At 41.2% G+C, this 12521-nt stretch overlaps 1 protein-coding gene across 2 annotated transcripts in view; it reads right to left on the reverse strand.

Annotated features, from left to right (window-relative positions):
- Positions 1–12521, reverse strand: part of LOC122645932 (lysine-specific demethylase JMJ25-like) — a 65925-nt gene that overhangs the window by 12496 nt on the left and 40908 nt on the right. Inside the window, exons 7-11 of one of the 2 annotated variants that reach the window (XM_043839348.1) lie at positions 3570–3678; positions 2281–2495; positions 2035–2107; positions 1865–1950; positions 754–873 (exon numbers count right to left, since the gene is read on the reverse strand). In XM_043839348.1, coding sequence (XP_043695283.1) covers positions 754–873; positions 1865–1950; positions 2035–2107; positions 2281–2495; positions 3570–3678 — 603 coding nt within the window. Of the gene's footprint in view, positions 1–753; positions 874–1864; positions 1951–2034; positions 2108–2280; positions 2496–2623; positions 3122–3338; positions 3457–3501; positions 3679–12521 lie in introns of those variants that run through there. The other variant, XM_043839347.1, reaches the window with a different exon arrangement.

Here is a 12521-nt window from a genome sequence, read left to right on the forward strand (position 1 = left end):
ATGCTTTACGTTTTAATGAGCTAGTGCTCAGTAAAAATAGAATTGATTGGGCTTTGGGGATTCTTTTTTAGGAATTTTGGAAAAAAAGAGATCTCATGGATTTTATGTCTCATTTTCTTTCTTTATTTTTTTTTTATGGGGGGGGGGGGGTGTCCAGCACTGATGTGAGCTCTGCCCTTTTGTACAGTATATAGAGGCCTGCTGCTTCTTTTCGACTCCATGTTTTACACACTTTCTAATAAAATCCTTTTGACTTAAAGTGAGAAAAAAAAGGTGCGGTTCATGGATGATGCATGACAAGAGTGCACTTCAAAAGAGGAGTATGTGATGTGCCACACACATTCATAGAAAAGCTACAGGTTGTCCTTCTGGTACCTCATCATTTGTGTATGCTAATGTACCAGGACTATTATTTGAGGCGCTGAGGGAGGGGGTTGAACTATCCTGAGCAGAAAGCAAAATAATCAGATGAACTAACTATCAAACAGACATAATTAAGCCAAGTCCCAGGGGAAAAAATTAATAATGCATATAACATGTTAAGATTCATCTCATACAAAGATCATCAATACATTGGAAGAATGCACCATATATGCCATTGAGGTAAGGCAACTGCATCCAGAACATGTTTCCATTATTGACTATTCAATGGATTAACCAACAATATACATATGGAACCACAACGATATACCAAAGAGCATAAAATTTCACTGAATTATAGGACGATTGTAGAAAGACGTATGATAACGATACCTCCAGTTTGTCTTCCTTGGCCCTGTGATTATGTGGAAGTGAACGAAACTCCTCAGTCAAGCGGTTGCACTCAAGAATATTTTCAGGTGATACAAAGTCAAGTGCGACCTTTATGCATGACTGCAAGTGATAAAAAATTAGCATTAGATGATGACATGATTTTTATTTTTTGTTTCGGGTGGGGGTGGGGGGAGAAGTAAAATGATATTTTATTTATTTTTAAGTTTTAACACAGCCATCTTCCCTTCCTAATGGCATTTTCCATTAGAAAAATTTTGCACTCATTAGGAGCAACAGTGACCTGAATCCACAACCTAAAATTTTGATCTCCAAGTTCACCATTACTTTTATATGTTATTATTGTATTCACAAGTAGTACTGTGGTATTATTTATCTTATTATTTTAGTTTGTAAGTTTGCCACTACCTCTATTTTGTATTCAGAAACCTCTACACTTCTCCATTTTTCCAAAAATTATGCTTTGGTAAAATGAGTGTTCTAAGTTTCCCTCGAAATTGGGGAAGTTTAGCGAAATATTTATCTTTGAGTGAATATCAAAATCGAAATTGAGAGGAAATGGAAAGAATAATGACTCCACTGAAATCTGTAAGGGTATTGAAATCTGGCTCTCACACACACAACAGTTTTCATGGTGCCAAAACAACAAGACTCCTTACGCAAGTGCCAGATTCCATGTATACTTAAAATATTTTGGGGATATCGTGTAGGTTCGAGTGCCATGATTCATAAGCCAACTGGTCATCTTGGGCACCAAGGCCCACCTAGGTGACACCTTGACGACTAGAAGTACACATAGAACCCTTCACAAACCCCCCCCCCCCCAAAAAAAAAAAAACTAAACTTAACTAAAATTCCTTTCCTACTCCATCAGAACTTTCCAAACAAATCAAGGTATGTATATGGTTTTAAGTATCTAAGTCAAACCCAGCAGATTCGGTAAATCCACCTGATCTACATTGTTTTCAGTAGAGACCAATTCAATGCCATGCCTAACTAAAATTTAACAAGAGAATATAAACAGAATTTATGAATGAAGATTTTCATTAATAGCAAATAAGAGATTCTTAAAAACCTATTTAAATTGACATACCTTGAGATTTCTAACTTGATGAGGACAGCCTACCGGAATAAATACTGCCTCTCCAAGTTTTTGCACAAAAGTCCAAGGTTCAATTCCTATTAAAAAAATGGATTTGACAGTATAAACAAACCAGCAAACTGCATCTAGACTGAGCAAGTTTCTGTGAATTATAAACAAACCAAATTCCTCTTTGAGCTTCCTTTTATGCCCTGCAGTTAGGTAGAAAGTCTGATCATGAATGGGATGAGAAACCTGTATCAAAAAATATTAGAAGTTACGTACTTGACATGGATAACCTGTTATGCAGTTCAATTATGATGAACTAATGGTACATTTGACGATCAGATATTCTGCATCAGAGGTTATCACCAATAATTAAAACAAGAGATTCGCATACATAACATTCCAAACTGATCTGTCATTACCTGATCCACAGGATTACAAAGGATGTGTCTGAACTCCCTACTGTACTTCCTAAGATAAGCCTCCAGCTTAGGTGCATCTTCCCTCCGGAAAATGTCCCAAAGGGCACCGCCCTCTGCTGGTTCAGGCCCCTCCACCTTGATCCCAGTAACTGCATGAGGTATAGCTTTTTCGTTATAACTCTCCATCTTGTCATCATCCTTAATTTTTGCATCATCTTTGGAACCAGAAGACTCAATTTCTTCCTTCGGTATACCAATTAAAGGTGTTTCATTAGTTAAAGTTTTGCTTTCAGACAGACACACATCACAGTCTTCTTGTGCCCTGCTCCTTTTATACTCTTCACTAATTCCAGGTTCCCCCCTATTCTGACATCCTTTCATAAAAGTCTCAGTTTCCAGCTTCCTCAACTTATCACGCAAGTGTGGATGAAATTTTTTCCCCTTCCTTTTTCTACCTGGAACACCTCTAGGCTTCTCCATGCCCTTTTGGGTCTCCTCTGATACATTATTATCCTCCACCTTTTCCAATGGAAAAACAGAAACCACATTTTCTCCATCTAGTAAGTTGTGCCCTTCCTTAAGTTTCACAGTCAAACCAGATGAACAAGCATTTCCACCTCTATGTAACAGGATACCATTAACTTCAACTTTTCCTTCAGCCTTTGCAGCAACTGGAAAAGTATTTACTTCCATCTGTTCTTCAATTCCAGCTAGTTCTTCATTTTTTTCACGTTTGATACTCGTAATGCTATATTTTTCACTCTTTTGAACTTCTAGATTCGCCAAACCATTTTTTGGCTTTACATATCCACCCGCATATTTTTCCTGCAGATCTTGGTTGCTATTGAGCAGCTCATCAGTTCCATGGACCATGTCAATCTTTTCTCCCACTCGTTGGTTAGTTAAATCAGAAACTTCATCATCAATTCCAGCTCGGTTGCTGCAGGCTTCTGCATTTATGATACTACCATTTTCATTTTCCTGTTCTCCTGCTGAAACATTCAAGTTATCTGCATTATTTTTTACATCAAAGAAAGTAAGACAACAATTTTGCACACCAACGGTACCTTCTGGTTGCATATTATTTCCAGGCATGGGGGAGGAAGTACAATTTTCTGCAGTCAAAACCTTAGACAGGATTGACCCCTCTGAAGTCGAAATTGCACATGCATCTGGCTCAGCTTGTTCCAGGACAGGTGACTGAAGCTTCTCCTTAACTGCATCAGCTTGTTCCAGGACAGGTGACTGAAGCTTCTCCTTAACTGTCTGATATTCTGTCGGAAGTCCACCAAATATTTCTATTTGGTCTTGTTCCCTGTGCTTCTCTTTCAACGTTTTTATCTTTGCAAGCTGCTTACCATCCGGCACTACATCAGCAGTATGAGTCAAAACATTTACCTGAGGAGTAAAAGAAGCATGGTTGGCACCAAAAGGAATCTTCCAAAACATCAATGACATTTTTAATGTTCACCAAAAGTTTTGTCCCAAACAAAAGCAAAGAGAAAAAAAAAAAAAAGGTCTAACGATAGAAACACTGAAGAAACCAAAACCGAGAATGGGGAGAGGAAAACTGTCAAGATAGTGATCGAACTTGACAGTCTCCCTCGCCCATCCTTTTATATATTTGAAATTACAATAAGTGGAGGATTCCTTACTTAGTTAGGAATCCTAGTTACAATATGACAATAGGAATAAATTAGAAACTACCTACACCTAATTACAATAGGATTCAAAGTAAAACATAAACAAACTAGGACTAAACAGTCCTACTTGAACTAGGACAACTCCTCACTCTTAGAACAAGTGAAGGAGACATATAGGAAGAGGGAATCTCGATCAGATCCAATATTTTGATCGAGATTGGCTCCCCTCTTCTATGTACTTGATAGTTTTTGTAAAACAATGTGAGAAAAAGAAAGAGAAAAACAGAGGAAACCAAGAGAGCGAAAGGAAGATGATGTGCAACTCGGGAGTCACCTTGTGTGTGATCTCCCACTAATCTTCAATATATATTATCACTAAGGGCAAAACAGGAAAAGAAAATAAAAAATAAATAACAAACCATACCTAAACTACCCTTCTCACCCATCTCGGTATTAGCACCAGGCGCTAATACTGAGACTTACATTAATATCGATAATAGTCTTCAACACTCCTCAAGTTGGGGCATACAAATAACCTAAGCCCAGCTTGGAAAAACTTTTTCGAAATGCAGGTCCAAACAGTGGCTTAGTAAACATATCACCAAGTTGATTGGTAGTAGAGAGTCTAAAGACAAAGGGAGTAGAAACCAATTTCTTCAAAACAACATCCCGAACAAAGTGACAATCAACGTCAATGTGTTTAGTCCTCTCATGAAATACTGGATTACTTGCAATATATATAGCAGCTTGATTATCGCAAAACATCTTCATAGGTTGAGTAATAGGAAACCCCAATTCTTGGAGCAATGATTTTACCCACATCAGCACAACTATAGTATGTGCCATTGCCTGATATTTGGCCTCAGCGCTCGATCGAGCAACAGTAGTTTGTTTCTTGCTATTCTAGGTGACTAGATTACCACCCAAAAATGTACAATAACCAATGGTGGAATGCCTATCATTATCAGCACCAGCCCAATCAACATCAGAAAACCCAACCAGATTAGCATATCGGTTAGGTTGATAAATAAGACCCTTACCAAGAGCACCCTTTAGATATCACAACACACGACAGGCAGCATCCCAGTGAATTTTCTTTGGATGTTGCATGAACTAACTAATGACTCCAACGACAAAGGATATGTCAAGGCGAGTGACAGTAAGGTAAATAAGTTTCCCAACTAATCTTCTATACTGACGAACATAGGAAAAATCCTCTCTACACAGACCCAAATTTTTTTATGAAGATCCATGGGAGTATCTACAGGTTTGGAAGCAAGCATTCCAATGTCAGTCAAAAGATCAAGAACATATTTCCTTTGAGATAAAGTAACACCTTTCTTACTTCGCAACACTTCAATACCAAGGAAATATTTGAGAACACCCAAGTCTTTCATCTGGAAATGTTGATGAAGATATGATTTAACTTGAGTAATACCAGAATCATCATTACCAGATATACTAATATCATCCACATAGACCATTTTGGAACCTTGACGACGAACAAAAATAGAATGATCAGAATAGCACTGAGAGAACCCAAACTTAGTAGACAATGGAGCTGAACTTATCAAACCATGCTCGTGGGGACTATTTCTAAACCTGCACAATACTCGATAGTCTTCAACAAAAAGGAACTGCAATTATTTTATGGAGCGACGTTCTCTGTCCGGGAGCGCAAGCTACAACAGACACATGGGGCTGGACAGGGGTGGGGTTTGGGTCATTCAGGGGGGCAGACCGGTTATTTCGCCCACCCCTCAATAGTCTTCAACAAAAAGGAACTGCAATTATTTTATGGAGCAACATTCTCTGTCCGGGAGCGCAAGGTACAACAGACACATGGGGCTGGACAGGGGTGGGGTTAGGGTCATTCTGTTAGAGTTATTAGAAGTTATGTTCTAAGGGTAGTTTGGGAACTAGCCTGTTGACTAGTTGCTCTAATATGTAATTTCTATCTTTTTACCTTTTTTACACATGTATGTAATTCTGTATTCCTATTAAGTGAAGCAATATAGGTGTGGAGAGATCACTCTCACACACGACAATTACAACTCAAACATTCTCCTTCTCTTTCTCTGCCCTCCAAACGTCTCCGTCTCTCTTCTTCTTCCTTCTCCATCTTCTTCATCTTCTATTACTTGTTTACCTAATCTAAAACTCAACTTGGTATCAGAGCAGGTTTGAGAGTCGTGTTCTAGCTCCTCTCTCCTATTCTTTTTCTTCTCTTTGAAACCCTAAGATACAAAGGGGTTCAAGGAGAAGATCCCTATGTAGAAGATTGCTGAAAGAGCATGGAATAGGTTCGATTTGACCTATTGGTGTAGTTGAAGCTGCTGTTTGAACTCTGCTGGAGCTCCCTTATGTCTTTGTAGCTCTTACAGCTACCACAGAAATTTCCGCCAGCCAGAAGTTGCAGCTTCTGTTTCTCTCTCATTTCAGATGTGTTTCAGCCTTGGAATGGCTCTTTGGAATCGCCCAAGAGTGCTTATCAGGCCCCTTAAGTCCCTCCTTGCAGCTTGAAGTTCCTATTGGAACTATCTCAGTTTTTTATGGAATCTCTGTTCTGCCCAGGTAAACCGAAACTGCACTTCCTCTGTGTTTTTTGTATTTGGGCTGCCCTATGCTGATTTCTTGGTTGAAGAATGATAATGGCCATATTGTTTGAGATCTTGGACCTTTTTTAAGCTTGTATTACTTCTTGCAAAGTGTTAAGGACCAGCCTACATCTGTGTTTTTTTCCTTGCTGGACTTTCTGTTTGGTATTGGACTCTTCTATTTGGGTTGAGTGTGTACTCCCCAACTGCTGCTTGTTATCTGTTTTATGGTCAAGTGCTCTTTCCCATATAATATGGTTGATACGCCTACATCTGGGGTTGGTTCGGCTGCTTCACAGCCCCTTCCCACACCTCCTCCGGTTGTTTATGAGAACATACCTACCCAGATCTCCTTTGTGAAGCTTGATGGTACCAATTACTTGGACTGGTCACACTCTGTGAGGTTGTCACTCAAGAGTAAAAGAAAATTGGGATACATTACAGGCACCATTACAACTCCAGAGCCTGGGTCACCTACCTATGATCAATGGGAGGCCGACAATTCTACAGTCATGACATGGTTAATCTTCTCCATGACTCTTGAGATTGGACGAAGATTTATCCGAAAGGAAACTGCCAAGGCAATCTGGGACTGTGTTTCCCAAACTTTTGATAGAGTGGGTGACTCTGCTAAGGTCTATCAGCTTCACCAGAAGATTAACTCCATGAGGCAGGGTGACAAGATAATTTCTGAATACTACAATGCCTTTCTTACCCTGTTGGAAGAATATGACCACTACAGGGATCTCCACCTAAAGGATCCATAGGATGAAGCTAAGGTATACCGGACTCTCGAAAAAGAGCGTGTCTTCACTCTACTTGGTGGTCTGAACCCTGACTATGAGCCCATCAGGCTTCAGATCTTAGGCCGATCTCCCTTTCCATCTCTTAGTGAGGTGTGTAGTTACTTACAGAGTGAGGAGACTCGGCGTGTTGCTATGGAACCAGCTCCTGTATCCTCTCTTAAGAGATCAGCTCTCCATTCTAGTTCTTCTAGAGACACCCGTGGAGGTGGTAGAGGCCCAGGGCCTAACCGTGAGGTAGCCAACACAGTGGAGACTGTTAGTGCCAGTGGAGTTGGTAAGGACAGGTTTAAATGTGATCATTGTGGGAGAACTGGCCATACCAAGGATAGGTGTTGGTCTCTTCATGGCCGTCCTCTTGGCACACGGAGTCGTGGTGGCCGTAGAGGAGGAGCTCGAGCTCATACAGTGATGACAAAGGCAGATACTACACAGGAAGACTCCCACTTCATGGATACAGTGGTCCGCAGGGTCATGTCATAGCTCAGCACATCTCCTTCACCTACTGCAGCCAGCTCCTCATCATCCTCAGCCTTACATGTCTCCACCTCAATCCCTACTGCAGCCCAGTCTTGGGTCATTGACTCTGGTGCCACTAAATACATGACTGGTACGTCCTATAATTATGATACCTATACCATTTGCTCTGGTAACGATAAGGTTAGGATAGCTGATGGCTCCCTATCCTCCATATCTGGTAAGGGTAGCATTCCTGTCACCTCTTCTATTTCTCTTACTTCAGTTCTTCATGTCCCTAATCTTGCAGTTAATCTTTTATCTGTGAGTCACCTGACTAAATCTTTGAACTGTTGTGTCACATTTTTCCCTTCTCACTGTCTTTTTCAGGATTTGGTGACGAAGAGGATTATTGGTAGTGGATGTGAAGAGCAAGGCCTTTACCTTTTTTACCCTTCTGTTACCACAGCTCAGTCTTTTGTGTGTGGAAGTACTGATAGTAGCTTTGTAGAGTCTGTTATGTTATGGCATCACCGTCTTAGCCATCCATCTTTTGTTGTAATGAGGAAACAGTTACCTCACTTATTTTCTACTGTTGCTTCTTCTCATGTTTTTCACTGTGAACCATGTATGTTTGCCAAACATACATGTCGTTCTTCTTATCCATATCATGGTAATAGAACTGCTGCTCCTTTCCATATTGTACATACTGATGTTTGGGGACCCTCCCCTACTACCTCTTTATTTGGTTATCGATACTTTGTATCCTTTGTTGATGATTTTTCTCGTGCTACTTGGACAGTTCTTATAAAACATAAAAGTGATGTTTGTGATGCATTTAAAACATTCTATCAAATGATTCTTACTCAGTTTGACACTCGGATCAAAGTTGTTCGATTTGATAAAGGGGGGGAATACATGTTTGGTGGCCTCCAAACCTTCTTTACTGATCATGGCATTCTCCATCAGCTAGCGTGTGTTGACACACCCCAACAAAATGGGGTTGTTGAGAGGAAGAACCGCCATTTATTGGAGGTAACCCGTAGTCTCTTGTTTGGTATGCATGTCCCCAAGACCTTTTAGTCTGCTGCTCTTCTCACTGCCTCTTTTCTCATCAATCGCATGCCTACTAAGCTTCTTGATTTCAGCTCTCCCTTGGACATCTTATCTCCCAAGGTTTCTGCATTTTCTCTTCCCCCTAAAGTCTTTAGTTGCGTTTGTTATGTGCATTTAAACAAATCTGCACGCACTAAGCTTGATCCCAAAGCCCTCAAGTGTCTCTTCCTTGGGTACTCTTCTACTACCAAGGGTTACAAGTGCTACCACCCTTCTCCTCGCCGGAGTCTTATCTCCAAGGATTTCACCTTCCTTAAATCTGTTCCTTTCTTTGCCCCTTCTCAGCATCCTCTTCAGGGGGAGAAGTGTGGAAGTGAACAGGCTGCTGATTTCCTTAATTCTCCTCTCCCTATCTCTCCTTTTATGTTTGACATTGGTACACACAAGACTGTGGAGGTGGTTAATACTGGTGATCAATCCAATGTAAATACAGAATTGGTAGTTGAAAGTGGTCCTAGTAAGGAGAAGGATTACCACATTACATACAAAAAGGGTGAAGGCATACATAACCAAAGAAAGCAGACCTACCAAGAGTCCTCTTTGGATCTAGATCCACATCTGGAGCTTCATCCTTCTTAATCAGGTGATATCCCTTCTCCTCCATTTGACTTAGATCTTCCTATTGCTGTTAGAAAGGGGAAAGAGCTTGTACTAATCCCATAGCCCGGTTTGTTTCCTATGGTGCTCTTTCTCCCTCAAGTATTGCCTTTATTACTGCTCTCTCTACAGCTTCTATTCCCAGGAATGTTACTGATGCTATGTCTGACCCAAAGTGGAGGCAAGCTATGTCTGAAGAAGATGATGGCCCTTGAGAAGAATGGTACTTGGCAATTAGTGGATCTTCCTAAGGGACGTGTCCCAGTTGGTTGCAGATGGGTCTATACAATCAAGTATAAATCTAATGGCAGTATTGAAAGATATAAAGCAAGGTTGGTTGTCAAGGGGTACAGTCAAGTCTATGGGATTGACTATCAGGAGACATTCGCACCTGTGGCCAAGCACAATTCTATAAGAGTCCTCTTATCTTTGGCTGCCAATAATGATTGGCCATTATATCAGTTGGATGTGAAGAATGCTTTTCTCCACAGTGACTTGGAAGAAGAAGTGTACATGCAAACCCCTCCAAGCTTCAAAATGCCTTCAGCTGAAGGGAAGGTGTGCCTCCTCAAGAAGGCACTATATGGTCTCAAACAATCACCAAAGGCATGGTTTGAACGCTTCCGACAGGCTATTCTGAAAAATGGGTATTCCCAGAGTCAAGCTGATCACACTCTCTTTACCAAGCGGGGCAATGGTACCATCACAGCCCTCATTGTCTATGTTGATGACATTTTGGTCACAGGGGATGATATAGCCGAGATAGGTAAACTGAAAAACTACCTGGCACAACAGTTTGAGATCAAAGATCTAGGCCCCTTGAAGTACTTCTTAGGAATTGAAGTATCAAGGACCAAGAAAGGAATTAACATATGTCAACGGAAGTTTGTTCTTGATTTGTTGATAGAGACAGGGATGTTAGGCTGCAAACCAGCAAATTCTCCCATTGAGCAGAATCATAAACTGGGAGAAGATTGCAGTTCTCCTTTGGTTGATGCGGGAAAGTACCAAAGACTAGTGGGGAAGCTTATCTATCTTGCTATGGCACGCCCAGATATCTCTTATGCAGTGGGAGTTGTGAGCCAATTCATGCATGCTCCCAAGAGTGGCCACTTGGATGTTGTGTATCGCATTCTTAGGTATTTAAAGTCTTCTCCAGGGAAAGAACTGTTGTATGCCAGGCACAATCACTTTAGAGTGGAGGGCTTCACTGATGCTGATTGGGCTGGCTCCATTACAGACAGGAGATCTACCTCCGGTTATTGTACCTTTGTGGGAGGTAACTTGGTTACATGGAGAAGCAAAAAACAACATGTTGTAGTCAGATCTAGTGTAGAAGCAGAATTTCGAGCCATGGCTCATAGTGTTTGTGAACTCATATGGCTGAAGAGACTTGCTCAGGAACTGGGATTTGATACTGAGGGCCCTATGAGACTACTGTGACAACAAGGCTGCCATCAGTATTGCCCACAATCCAGTCCAACATGACTGAACGAAGCACATTGAGGTTGATAGGCACTTCATCAAAGAGAAGATAGACTCTGGCTACATTTGTACTCCATTTGTACAAACTGGTGATCAGCTGGCCGACATCTTCACCAAGGCTCTTGCTTTTCCTCAGTTTAGTACTCACTTAAGCAAGCTGGGAATGCATGATATATATTCACCAGCTTGAGGGGGAGTGTTAGAGTTATTAGAAGTTATGTTCTAAGGGTAGTTTGGGAACTAGCCTGTTGACTAGTTGCTCTAATATGTAATTTCTATCTTTTTTCCTTTTTTACACTTTACCTCCTTAAGGAGGTGTATGTAATTCTGTATTCCTATTAAGTGAAGCAATATAGGTGTGGAGAGATCACTCTCACACACGACAATTACAACTCAAACAATCTCCTTCTCTTTCTCGTCCCTGCAAACGTCTCCTTCTCTCTTCTTCTTCCTTCTCCATCTTCTTCCTCTTCTATTACTTGTTTACCTAATCTAAAACTCAACTCATTCAGGGGGGCGGACCGGTTATTTCGCCCACCCCTATGTGTCTGGGAGCACCCTGCGTCCGCAGTGCAAAGAACTTTATCCCTTATATATATATATATATATATATATATATATATATATATATGAAACATGGGACTGGACAGGGGCGGGGTTCGGGTCATCAAGGGGGCGGGCTGGTCATTTCGCCCACTCCCCATGTGTCTGTCCGCACCCTGTACCCCCAGTGCAGAGAACTTTATACCTTATATATATATATATATATATATATATATAGAGAGAGAGAGAGAGAGAGACAGAGAGAAGGCTTTGATGAGGGTAAGGAACTTCAAGCAAAAATGCTATCCGAGCAACAAATGGTGCGATCGAAATTCGAAGGCTGTAATTTTAAGCTTTAGTGTTTGATGGGCCACATACCATGATTGTAAGAAGTAATCTTAAGCTGGCCCCATAGAAGGTTCATTCAATTGGGTTACTTTTTCAAAGCTTATGACTTCCCATCAAAGTAAAAGAGTGGGAACTGGGACACGACTTTCATGAAGAACATCCAATGTTGAACAAAATCAGACTCGAACCTGATAGGACTAGAAACAACAAAAGCATGCGAAAATAAAGAAAAGTGACCATGGCTCACAGATCCATCATTTCCTCAGATTCTTGCATGCCTGACCTCCCTACTATAGGCCTCAATCGCAGCGACGGAACATTGGACCTCATCTGTGGGCATCTTCAGAAATTTGCTAGAGTGGAGTTCCTAAGGTGAAAGTCAGGTTTGTTGGCATCCTTTCAATGAGTGTTGGATTTGATAGGGCCTTATCGACTAGTGGCAATAAACTTTGCCCCTCCCCCCAACCCCAATTCTCTCTCCCTCTACTCATTAAAGGTGATGAGGGTTCATGGGCTGGCGGCATAAGAGTGGACTCAAGTGAGGGTGCCAGTGAACGGGAGAACAAGAATGAGGCCACCAGCAATTGTAATGATGCCAAAGGCCATAGGCTCAACCCCCTGACTAGGTCAGACGGGAATGCCAAATGGGGGGA

Source organism: Telopea speciosissima, chromosome 11 (assembly GCF_018873765.1).
Source record: "Telopea speciosissima isolate NSW1024214 ecotype Mountain lineage chromosome 11, Tspe_v1, whole genome shotgun sequence".
Taxonomy (NCBI): Eukaryota; Viridiplantae; Streptophyta; class Magnoliopsida; order Proteales; family Proteaceae; genus Telopea; species Telopea speciosissima.